At 37.4% G+C, this 13,255-nt stretch overlaps 1 protein-coding gene across 3 annotated transcripts in view; it reads right to left on the bottom strand.

Annotated features, from left to right (window-relative positions):
• Window positions 1–2,249: 2,249 nt before the first annotated feature.
• Window positions 2,250–13,255, bottom strand: part of LIN9 (lin-9 DREAM MuvB core complex component) — a 27,451-nt gene continuing 16,445 nt past the window's right edge. For all 3 annotated transcript variants that reach the window (XM_010077522.1, XM_010077521.1, XM_010077523.1), the window contains 7 exons: window positions 12,764–12,883; window positions 12,489–12,590; window positions 7,540–7,620; window positions 5,688–5,813; window positions 5,142–5,324; window positions 4,934–5,031; window positions 2,250–3,644 (listed from right to left, as the gene is read on the bottom strand). In XM_010077522.1, the coding sequence (XP_010075824.1) occupies window positions 3,539–3,644; window positions 4,934–5,031; window positions 5,142–5,324; window positions 5,688–5,813; window positions 7,540–7,620; window positions 12,489–12,590; window positions 12,764–12,883 (816 nt within the window). In that variant the 3' untranslated portion in view covers window positions 2,250–3,538. The remainder of the gene's footprint in view (window positions 3,645–4,933; window positions 5,032–5,141; window positions 5,325–5,687; window positions 5,814–7,539; window positions 7,621–12,488; window positions 12,591–12,763; window positions 12,884–13,255) is intronic.

The following is a 13,255-nucleotide window of genomic DNA, read 5'->3' as shown; positions in this document are numbered from 1 at the left end:
GAGCCCTCTGAGCGCTGGGGCGGGGGGACACGGCCCCAGGGGGGATAAAACGGCGTCTCCCAGGCCTCGATGCGAAGCCGCCCTCCCCAAACCCCCTCCCGAGGTACGCTGCGGAGGGGGGGAGGGAGCAGGCACATCCCTCTACCGACTGTTGCACTTTATCCGGTAGCAACTGATGTTACCTATTTATTTAAGAGAGATACGGGTCAGCTCCAGCCTCTGAGGGCGTCTTTTTACACGGTATTTAGAAGATTTCCATGGGCATGTTTTGTATCTCTATTTAACCTTCTTTAGTCAAAAAGCTAACCCAATCCAGTGTGTTTTGGGGAGGGGAGCTGGTCTATGGGTTTTTTTTGACACAGGAGAAAAAAAAATAATAAAAGTTTACATTTTTGGTCTACTTGTGTGTGTGCCTGGGGCAGGGACAGGTTTCTTACCTTGGCCGACATCAGGTAGAGAACAGAGGTGGTAGATGATACCCCAGCTGCAGGTCCTGGAGAGCTGCAAGTGGTGGTTCAGGTGTGTATAATACAGAGACCTAAGGGGGCTGAAGGACAGGTTACAAAAACTGCCTGAAACCCTCTCTGGCAGTATTGGCTTCAGATCTGCTCCCACTGCCACCCTGCTCCCTGAACAAAAATGCAAATTTATGGCTTAAGTAATACAAACCCCAAACCCTCAAATCATTGCTCAGACTGAAGCCTCAACTCTGCCGCTTCAGCCCAGGTTGATGTTAAACAACTACAGAACAGCAGGAGTGTTTTGTGAGCGCTGTAAAGGCGCTTCAGCTGTGTATTCGAATCCTAGGGAATACACACAAGCTGTGTCCGTGAGCTGGTCGTGCTTTGAATGGCTCTGCACTGAGAAGACCAAAATGAGGAGCAGCAGAAGCCTCTCCTGTAGGTCAGTCCCTTTATTAAGGAGGGATAGATTACTGTAGATGCATTTTGAGGATAAGGCCAACTCTTCCTGCCCACAAAGCTGCACCGCAGAGCCTTGCAAAGCACGCTGTAAGGCTGCAGTTGTGACTGAGCACCTGAAGCCATGAGCCTCTGATGGTTTGGGAGCACAGAAAAGGTGGCCTCCAGACTGGTGGCAGAAATACCCTGTATTGGGAATCATGCACCATGGAAAAAACAAAACAAGAGCTGTCCTTGGAAAAAAAAACCATCAAAACCAAAACTGAAGCAAAACCCAACCAACTAAACAAAATCAGACACATCCACCCCAAGTGGAGGTTGGTGCCTAAGGAGCTGTTACGTTAGGGGTTGGGAAGACCCCAGAAGAGAAGTACTTCCAGCAGGAGACAGAAAATGAGACAGGTCTTGGGGGTGTGGGGTGAACTCAAGTTTACTGACTGTAAGAAACCAAACTAACTTGTTCCACTCCTGCAGACTTATGTTACAGCACGTGTAGTGAATTCTCGAGATTTCTACTACACTTAAGCCACATTCAGCAGAAAGAGTATTTCACCAGAACTCAACACCAGTAACTCTGACCCAACATACTGGTAATCAAGGAGACATGCAGCCTCTTAAAGAAGAGAAGAGGTGTGTACATTCACAGTGCCTATGTGAGTTGGCCAATCGATGTGTGAAAGTACATGGATACATTTATCATAAATTATTTATCTTTCTATTATATTAGCCTGCAGTGATTAAAAACACCACATCACCACAAAACATGCTGGAAAGCGCACACTGAAGAATCCAAATGTAAAACCCACTATGCCCATGGAATCAGAGCTAAGACTGGAGTGTGGTGGTAATTATAATGTACTATGTATCCAGAAAGAAGTTTGTCATGAAAAGCAGGCTCCCAAATCCTCTTTGCTGAATACCATTCTTGGCAGCGGTACCTACCAGTGTCTATACCTTCTGTTTCTTTTTCCTGAGTTAGCTGTAGATGGTGTTAGTTACTGTCAGACTTAATCTGTGTGCCTTAAGCTAGGCTTTGGCTCCTTCTGTTTAAAAGAAAAGGGTGGTGGGAGAGGACCTTTCTGTCTTATTTACCAAACAGATGGTAACACTACCAAATAACAGGTAACGTAATTACAAAAGCAATTGCAGGGACCACTACAATGTTCTACCGTGTTATGAGAGGTAATTCTCCATGGGTAACTCAGCAAAATTAATGTTTAGCATTATTTTGTAATATCCCCTTTTAAGGCTACTCACCTTGTCCTCATAACATTTCATTTCCATCAATTCTCTTAAAAAAATGACCTGAGACCATCTGCAAAAAAGTTTGCATTTTTGTGAAATATATCAACTCTCATAGGTCAATTTATTCAGAGTTACAAATTTCATTGAGAATAAAAGATTTATGCATTTCTCTTAATTAACAGAACAAGTTTAGCTAAATATAAACTCTGCACTAAAGTTTTGCAGTGGCACAATACCAACACAGAATACAGAAGCATCTTTAAACTATACAAAATTTTAAAATTGAAAATAATCCTGTTTACATATTCTTTATACATTAACATACAAAAGGCCTCATTTAATGAGGCATCTAAAAGAATCAAAAAGATCTCTACAGCTATCTCTGAAAATTCATATCTGGAAACAATTCATTACACAGAAGCTTTACAAGACTATTTAAACAAACCAATACACACTTTTTACAAGATCAACATTCCAAAAGGTACTCATAGGCAGGTTGTCACTTTTTCTTTTTGCAGTTTGTCTCACTGGTTAATTATAAAAATCTTCATATTTATATATGTTGGGTGTTGTTGGATCACCAGTGATCTAATTTAAAAGTTGTGCAAAACAAACAAAAAATTGGAAAAACAATACGTTTAACCAGTCATTTATATAAAATACCAACTAAAGCACTTTCTTTTGCCCCATGTGAAAGGAAAAAGCTATCACCAATCTCTTTCTGTAAAGTTACCAGTTACATTTCTATATTCCTTCATTAGACTCCTTCCATAAGATACAATAAATTATAAGTTCTAACAAGACATTGACGGATCGATAGACCTGCCCAACATCCTCAAGTTTATAGCTTCTGTTTGCTGGCCGTATCCTGCTGCTGCTTCTACGATCAGGAACACAGCCTGCGTTGTCACCACTCTACCTGAAAGCTGATATGCCAGCTCTCCGTACCTACACAGAGGCGTAGCTTTACATAACAAAGCCCTGCCAGGCGGCTACTAATTTGAGCCATTTCCTCTCCATCGCTTCTGAAATACCCAGTGAGCCAACAGCAAGAGGTGTGCAGAATTAATCTGAACTTTCAAAAGCTAAATTCAAATTATATGAAAGCATGTTTTCAAGTTTATTATAATAAATGCAATTACTAAGAGATTACCAGTTAGCAAAAACTACTGTATGTGAATAACAAATGGAGAAATCTAATGTAACGCTGGCCAGTAATGCTGGTTTTCTTAAAAAGCAGATATATTTAAAAGAGGGTCCTTTCCAAGAGGTTTTCATTTCCCTTATCTTCTGGCAGTTAGGATATTTGGTGAAGCCTCTATAAAGGAAGGGGATTTTCCAGAACTACTTGCTGTACACGTGAAAGAAAGTTTTCAGTCTCTGTTGGTGTTATTAGCTGCAAAAGCATGTAAATTCCCCATCTGGCTCAGGCCACTCTGAATATGTGCAACATGGATCTCAACGTTATTCTGAAAACAACTACAGGAAGAAAGAAGAAAAAAGTGTTAAACCCCATATTTAAGAGTTGTGTCCGAATGCTTCTACAGTGAAAGTCAAGGTTTGAACATAGCCAATACAAAAACACAGATGAATCAGAGAGCAGTACATACTAACGCAACTTAGAGACATACGTGAAAATAGCATTTGCACAAACAGCTGCGTGAAATTAAGAGTTAGTGACTCGGGTACTTTCAAGAAGGCTTTAATGCGACCAGAGTTAATGAGATAAAAATACTATGAAGAGATGCTAAAGTGCCTGAAATAAGTAGAATGAAATGGAAGGGTCATCACCTTCTTCATAGTGAACATCAACCTTTAGTTGAATCCATCCCAACATGTGATTTGCAGTGTTGATTATAAAGAAGTTTCACTAATGTTTGGGGCTTATTTTTGTTTTTACTAATGAAAAATGCTATAAAACAGCATTTCTCAATAATTATTTTGAAATCAATAGGCCATCCTAGCGTCTTTACCAAAAAAAAGAAAAATCCTGTGTGTAGCCTCCCATTATTATGCAGCAATACGAAAATGGAAGGTAGCGTTTAGGTATATCTTCTAGATTACGTGATTTAGCAGCATTATAATTATAAAAAAAAAATCCTGGTCACAATTGCTACTGGAGGCTGCAGTGTACTCCTGACAAGTATCACCACAGTCTTGCTATTTTTATACTGCTTCCTCAGGCATCTGCTTGTGACAACTGTTGAAAAATGGCCCATCGAGACTGGATGGGCCTTTGATCTGGCACAGTGTGGCTGTTCTGCCATTTCCTGGTTTCAAACATTACTAATGGAAGCTGGTCAGAACCTATAATTGTCTCATATGCCAGCTTTTGGATAGTTACAGAGAAGAAGTTAAGTAACTATGCAAAAACAATACTGAAATTATGCTGGTCAGTGGTTTAAAGAACTTATAATACTACTTGAATTTTGAAGTTTGAAAATGTTCTAAAGTAACTTATTAGTTGTCATAAATGACTGAAGAGCAAGAAAGTCTAGCTGTTGCTGCATCAATTTAGTGCTTTTCTTTATTTTTCCTTTCCTTTTTTTCTTTTTTTTAATCGGGTTACTTCACTGATAGGTTCAAACAGAAATCTGCGAATTTCACACTCTCTTTAAGAAGCCCCCTTTTAAATGGGACCATTCCTATAAGTAAAAGTTACCAGATTAAAACCCTTAATTATAATCAATGTTCACCTCTAAAATACAGTATGAATTGCTTGCTGGAACAAAATGTGTAGTTAAGAATTAAATATTCAAAAGTAATACCTGATATTTGAGGCATCTATTGAATTCTTAATGTCATTTAATGAATCTGTTAGTGATTTAAATTCAAAGGAATTCAGGTCACCTCCTTCTGCTAGACACTGTAGGAGAAGGAAACAAAAATTTTCTCACAGTTTGGCACAAAGAAACTGATAGAACTTTAATACTATGTATTTTATGAGAGAAACCATATTTTTTGCAAACATTTTACCTTAATCTGCAGTAATATTGCTGTAAGTCTGGAGATAAGATCTGTTAAATTTTCACTTTCAACACAAAGTTGTCCTGTTGCCGAGGAATTTGCTTGCCTGACGATCTCCTGAGCCTCCTCTTCACACCTACGCCTCAGATCTGTCGGCTGGTCTGCAGGCTGGAGGCCTTGGTCAGGAGCAAGCTGCGTAGATACAGTGAAGAGAACTGAAGAATGAAGATTTCCTTTGCATATGGTGTACGTGTGAAATGACTATTTCAAAGCGAGTTCACAGGTGTATAGCACACAGTATTTTTTCTTCATCTATGTACATGTGTGTCTATTTCAAAACTGACCACTGGCATCAGCAAAACTGTCTGTGTTCTGGGAAAAGAAACAGAGACAGACAAAGGCAGGGACAGAGAGAGAAGGAATCCAATACAGCTGCTACCAGTTTCATTTTAAAGTGACCCCCGCCTATGCCTTATTCCCAGGAAATTCTGTAATTTTTTTGTACTTTGGTTAAGCAAAGCCAACAAGCACATACAGATTCCAGAAAAATCTTACCTCGTAACAATACTGTTGAACTTTATGCAAAACTTTATTTAAGTCTTTGTTTAGTTGTTCTAGATCTAGAACAATAGTTGCGTATCTCCTCTGAAACTCAATGCCTATTGGCATGGAATAGGATTTCTGTGGAAAAGAGAAAGCATATTAACGTTAATGCAACACTGTACCTATATATACAATCACAATTGTATGAACTAGTATCAAAGTCTAACAATTAAACTAAACCTGAAAGAACTCAAAGGATTCTGTTTTATTCACGTTCAGGTATGTTACTGATGTCCAAGTGGATTAGTGCTAGAAAATGATTATTGTCCAAAGTAAATCCATTTTAAAGGAGATACAACATATACTCAGCTGCATGAATGTAGATCGGATTGCCAAGGGACAGAGGTTTAGAAGACAGGCTAAGAATATGACCCAATAGAAAGGTATCATGTCCTCTGTTGTTATCAGGACAGCCTTGAATAGTAACGGAAGTTGCTTTGTGATTGTTGGTTTACAAAGGAAACAGTGCATGGGAAGAATTTCAAAAGTATCTCTTAAGTCCTTACCTAGGCTACAACTGAGCTGAAATATATCAAATTTAACATTTATTTCTAGATCCTCTTCTTCCCTGTTGCTTTTTGCTCTTTCAGTTTTGTGGAATATCGAGGAAAATAGCAATACAAACAAAATTTATGACTTAGTAGCTGAGTGACATGTTAATATCTAGATTCTTGTCAGAATCAGACAGAAGGCTACTGTCATTCCTAATGGATTTCCTTATCTATGCAAATGTACTAATATCTCAGTAAAAACAGAAAGTTTTGTAGTTTAAGAAGAGTTGTTAATTTTTCAGTATCAGAGTTACAGGTTGCTATGGTATATTTTAAACTTGCCTCTTTTTGCATCTATTTTAATGATTAATATGCAAAATTAAAAGACAAAACATTTGACAAGCAGGAAAAAATAATGTAGTAACTGAAGTGATAACAAGGTTTTGAAGAGCAGCATCACAGCACAAAAGAAAATTACAGAGACGTAGGGACGGGGCAGTAGGAAGCTGAATAACACAACACACGTGCACACAATCACTGAAGGGACAAAGAGGGAGCTCTTACCACAATAAATCAAATCCTTCAACATTCAAATATTTTACATGAAAAAACCCATTTTTTTGGTTTCAATAAATAAAAAGGACCCCTCTCCCTCCCCACAAACCTTTATCCTTCTGTTTGTATGTTGTAGAGACAACTGTCTGAATGCTCACTAGCAGAAGGTTGAGACTGATAGCTTTCCACTTTCAAGTTGATTGATAGCCATGGGTGGTAGAAGAGGCATTCTTATCATTTTGATTTACTGACTGATGATTAGATAAAGCCTAGCAAGAAAAACTGTTCTGCTGCTGCTAGTTATGCTGTAGCTGCTCTGGTATTGTAATTTTAAATGCTGGTCAAGGGCACTCAAAGCTTTATATAGAAAATCTCTGAATGGAGTTATTGTTTTAGCTAGAAAGCTAAATAAAAAACTACCTACCGTCCCCAAAATAAATTTATGATGAACGTCTAGCCGTATAAACTTGTACCCAAGACTCTCAAAGTACATAGTATTTCCTTACTTTATGTGTCAACTGACATATGCTATCCTGATGTTAACGTTAATCAGTTTCCAAAGCATAATGCTTTCAAAGGAGAATCCTAGTTGAAACAACTGACCTCTGACTTGCCTTTAAAAAAAATAATAAAAAAATTTCACATTCTAGAAGGTGATAAAATATAGATTTTATCTAGACTCTGGTTTTAATTGTATCTATTTGAATTAGCTGTTAAAGCATATCCTGTTTTAATAACTGAAAAGAGAACATTCTCACCAGCTTTTCCGCTTCTGTATTCATCTCTCTCAATTGTTTGATGTGTTCCTTCTTGATCATAAGGATTTTCGATAACCTGGTCTACAACAAAGGAACCATTTTTAGAATTAATAGGTCCTTAAGCAGTTTTGAAATGCCATAGAAATTCAAGATAATAAAATGCGTGTTTCTTTCATCATTTAAAAATACATTTTACAGTTGTTCATCCAGTTAAGATGTGGAAATAAAAATTAATTAAAATTAAACAATGGATTTTCCAGCAATTTTTAAAGCATTTTCAAATGCCCTAGATTGGAGAATGCTAAAATCCATTAGCTGAAATTCCCTATATGAAGACTAATAAAATTTATGTCCAGCTAGAGGCTGAAGAATCAAGAATCTTCTTTTTTGCAGCCTGAAGGAAAGCGAAAGGTGTTATCATCGTGTACTACCATTAACATCGCTCACCTTACATACCTTTTTCCACACAGTTCTCAGCTTGTTCTCAGCTGTGCCCTCGGAGCACCAGCCCTTTGTGTACACTCCTGCAGTAAAACCTGGTATAGAGATGGCATCTATTCTATCCAGAACAACTCTGGGCTTTCCATTTCCCTCTTTCATAATAGGAATATCCTGTTTCTGCCCCCCTTGGGACCTAGCAGGCTGAAGTGGAAATCACTGGAAGTGCTCTCAACATACACATCACTCCTAAAACTATTCATACTCTCTAAGGCCCCAAGAGAAATCCTAGCTCCGTTACAACCAGCAACAGCTTTATTACTAATGTTAACAGAGCCAAGATTTCACATTTTATAAATTTCAAAGGGGTTAACTGCATCCTAGTAGTGGAACATGGGACTGGGAGAAATAGGAACTCCTAGTTCAACATACATCTGCTTATAGAGAATTCCTTATGTTGATTTTCAAGTTCAGTCTTAGCACAGCCGGGTTTCTTGCCCTCATGAATCCTAATAGAAAATTGTTCTAGGACCTCTTTCAGCTAATTATGAACCTTCTTAGAATTCCTATGTTAAATGCATTCTTGTTTACTTCATAGTAATTTGTCCTGCCAAAGCTGTTTTTCAGCTAAAGGTAGGCTCTCCCTCCTTGTCTTTATCCCTGTTTATTCAGAGACAATAAAAGCATCTCTTCTCCACTGTTCTTTCACTAATCGCAATCCAAGTCTTTCCCGTCTCCTCTCCCAGAAAAGGCTCTTGATCCCTAAACTTTTGTGGCCCTTTCTGTATCTTTTTTCCATTCACTATCATATTTCCTGAATATGAGCAACAGGAAGCCTGTACCAGTATTCCAAATGACAGACCTGTAAACTAGACCCGTAAAAGAGCATCAATACTTCTCTTTCTACCACACACACTTTGCCAGATGCATCTCATGAATGGATGGTAAGCCCTGGTCAGATGCACAGAGGCAATACTGCATAGGTGATCGCTCTTCCAGTTCCAGCTGCTCATTTCAGTCCCTGTGCTGTCCCCCAGTGCCAGCGCTTGCCTTTTTACAGCTATATGAAGAACCCAATCAGGGAACTGATAATGACAAAACAATAAATTCTGAAAAGGCAAGAAAAAAAAATTTAAAGTTGTTACTTGTGAGCTGAATTATGTCTCTGATCTAGTTTCTCAGACACTACACAAATGCTCATGGTGGCCAAAAAACACCTGGGAGGAAGGAAAGCACTGGACACCATCTGCCACTGCTGACAAACAGGTACATGTCAAGCTCTGCTGTTGCTGCCGTCCAGCAACTGTCTAACATGTCTAAGTCCTTCTCCTTCATGAAGCTGGTGACTCCCCAACTTAATGCAGAATATATTATTTCTCCCCAAAACTTGCAAAGTATTTGGTGCTTAACTTCTGGTTTGATGTCCAGACATATTCGAGGATGCAAGGCCCTAGTTCTCCAGTTCATGAGCTTGGATTTTACATTATATTAACCGTGTTCCCAGATATACTCCACTGATCAAGACAATCTGATTCTTTCTACAAGAAACTCTGACCTTGACTGTATCTATGATGTCTCCAACTTTCTCTCATTAGTACATTTCATTAAATAGACTTCCATTTTCATTTGCCAATATAATCAGTGAATGTTTTAACTCAGTTCAGCCCTATTTTCCTTGAGAAATTCTTGCCTAACAGCTCTATTTTCAGCATATCATCCTGTTTACTGTTATAGTTTATAGTCTTCATTAAACTGGAAATGAATTTTTAGTACAATGCTTTTCCACATTAAGAGATGACGGAACAACCCAACTAGTATGTTTAGATTTGTACTTTAGATTTCGTTTTTTAGTCAAAAGAATATTTATAAGAAGACAAATATTTCAAAGTAAAGTGTGCAATAACTTACTACGGAATATTTCAAAAATTTTCATAAGCAGAAAATAGTCAAAAATCCAGTATCCGTTTTCAGATTTTTCCTCCTGCATTTAAGTTGAGAAGATCCCTCCTTTCTCCACAGCAATCGGGAAGACACCAATTCACTTTTCTGTACGTGCTGCATTAACACACGCCCTCTACTGGATATGCAGCATCCCTGCAAACAGTCTTTTTCCCTAGATTGTTTCCTTCTCCATCTAATTTTTTGCCCCCAAACAAAACAAGAAAGGGGGAGGGGGGGCAGGAAGCTGTAACTGAGCACTTGGAAAAACATCCCCCACATTTCAATACTCACTAGAATGTAATCTAATCGATTTTGACCTGCAGTATCGCCTATGAAATATTTAAGGATACGTTACATATTGCATATAAACATGAAAGACTTTTTAAAAAAAAATGTTTATTGTTGATTTCATTTTTAATATAATGCTAATTTTCCCGTCCTTCTTCTCCTAATACATGTTTGTCCACAATAAAAACCCAAAAGAATACCAATCTTTGATGTCAAAATGTAAACTTGTAGAAATTAATATAAAGATTTAGAAAAACTAAGACTCGCCAGTGTAGAACTATGATTAAAATAGTTGCTACAAGTCCCAGTGTTTGCCTACAACTCCAAGTTCTATGTAAAGAGCATATCCCTAACATTTATTTTTCAGTGTCTGCATGTGATTTTTGGCTACACTTCCTTTTGTTCCAAATTAATTTCATAACCTGTAAAAGAGAACTAAGGATGTGGGCTGAAATCGTATTCTAGGTGTGCTGCATTTTTTCTGTTTTGTCCAAAATAAAGTTTTCCCATGAAATTGTTTATTCGTGGTATCTTAAGTAATTGCCTGGCAATAGCTCTCCAGAAAGCTTTCTTGGAATCATGTTTTGTGATAATTCACTTCCTGAATCACTATTAAATCAGAATGAGGGCTTTGACTTTTTTACTGTACCAGTGCATAAGAAAGGCTAGAACATCTTTAACATCAAAATACACCTGGAGCAGTGAATGCAGTGCAATCAATAATCAGTATTCAGTCTCGCGTATTTCACAACACCAACTTTCAGTACCATCTTTAAACTTCTAATAAAAAAGTGGATGCTTAAAATGCTAGGCTTAACAACAACGCACAGTCCCTCAATATATTTTTTTAAGCCTCATGATTCTTTATCAAAAAACATGGATGAAGTATTAAGTTGTTCACATAAACAAATGCCAAAAATCTGTGGTTTGATTTTGTTCAAAATCCTTCAACAATCTTACAGGAAAAACACCTATCAATGTGGTATCTTTGTAAAATGCCACCATTTGTAATACAAGCAAGAGGCCTATACTTTCAAAACGCAGATTTCCTTACAACGAGTAAATAATGTACCACCAAATGTGACTGAGAAATCATACATTTTCAGATTTAAAATACAGGAATAAAATTATGAACAGATCAGCTTGACACACTGAATAGTTGTAAAGCTCCATACACCTTAGCTAACCAGTTTCATCGATCACACACAGTGACTCAGTAGGAGGAGAGCTGCAGATACAGTTTAGCAGCATAAACAGACTGTATCTTTTGTCAATTTTTAACATACTTAATCTTAGAGCAACAACATCTATTTTAAATTTTCCTAGCTAAGGTAGATGCCAAGCCACCTTTTTCAAAATCAGCTTCATACAACAGGTTTCCCCTAAAAAACTGAATAGATCATTCTGTCAAATAAAATCCAGGATGTTGAATGGCCAAAATATTAGTGTCTCATGTGAGCTACAGACACAACATGAGACTTTTGACTAGTTATATACACTTTAAAATTTGACAAGCATTTATCAATATTACTTCTCAGTTCTTCATATTTTACACACAGATCATTCCAGTCTCCTTTAGCACGTTTAAAACAGCTTTAATTGTTACAGATCTTAAGCTAAAGCCAACATGAGCAATTACATTCTTCCGTCATCCTGAAGAGTAACTTGCTTCGGTGAGTTTTGATATTCAATGAATCTCAGCTTCCTAACATTATTTGTCTGTGCTCTTCTGAACAGGTGTACAAAAATCACTGAGGAATTATTTCATGGAGATGAAGACAAGAAATAGTTTTCTTATCTATAACACGTATGTTTGCTTTCAGGGAAAGCTTCTTTTCTTCTCCAAGAGGACAGGACATTACATAACAGAACTACAATATTATACAATATCATACTGCACATGGCTAAATGGTCTTTGCATAATGCATGTATTTTTTAAATAAAGAAAAGGTCTTAACACAGTACAAAGTTTGCAGGTAGAAATAATATATTTTTTTAGACCAAGTGGTAGAGCTGGGAAAAATAAGACAGACTTTTGGAGATATAAGCCCCTTCTGCCATCTGAAGAGCAGAATATTTCAAAGCTTACAAACAACTGAGAAAATTAAGAAGGGGCAGCGGGGAGAATAAAACCAAATATTATTAACATCTTTTCAAAAGTTAATTTGGATATCACCCTATCTGTCATAAATTAACAGACAGTCATTTAGCTGCAGAAGAATTGTCATCATAAACATGAAGGACAATACACAACAAAATTAAGAGCAGCAGTTAACACTTACCACTTGAATGAGGAATTCTACTGGAAAGCCTCCTAGGGTTTCACTATCTGTGCCTGAAATTTTGTTTTTCCATGAAGACTGTCCTAATAAAGGATCGCTATCCTATAGAAGAAAGAACATTTAATTTAATAGCTTATTTTTAGAAGTATTTAGTAAAATTTTTATCTTGCTGAATAACCTCAGAAAATTAATCTCAATAACTGTTCAAGATAACAGCTTCAACATGTATCAGAAAATATTTCAATGATTAATATTACATGAAAAAAGTAACTTACTGTAATTGGAGACTGGAGTGAAGGTGTATAATGCAATCGGGGAGGGGTCATAAAGAACCTTGAAGGCCGTTGTTTCTGTCCAAAGGCAGCAATTGGCATGGTTTCATGAGGCTCGTTACTCTGTAAGCCAGGAAAAGGAAGGATATACTTCAGCTGTCAGATTAATTTTACACACCTTTTGGAATACAGAATTTATTTCTGGAATCTGGACTAGCCATGTTACAAGATTAACAATTAGCTTTTGGGCTAGCAGGAGCTTAAAAATGAAAACTCTAGCAATGGAATATGAACGTGTTATAGCATCACATCAAATAAAACCTGCAAGAATATTTCCAAAAATTCTGTTGGCCAGTTGCAGACAAATTGTGACTGAACTCCTGTTCAGTAGAGGCTCCAAACTCAGATCACGAGAGAGACAAATTATGGGTCCTTAGTAGATTCAACACTACACAAGATACAAAAGAACATGAGTTCCTCTGAAAAGCTTGCAGT

Source organism: Pterocles gutturalis, unplaced genomic scaffold (assembly GCF_000699245.1).
Source record: "Pterocles gutturalis isolate BGI_N339 unplaced genomic scaffold, ASM69924v1 scaffold52153, whole genome shotgun sequence".
Lineage (NCBI taxonomy): Eukaryota > Metazoa > Chordata > Aves > Pterocliformes > Pteroclidae > Pterocles > Pterocles gutturalis.
This window is presented reverse-complemented; position numbering and strand designations above follow the sequence as displayed.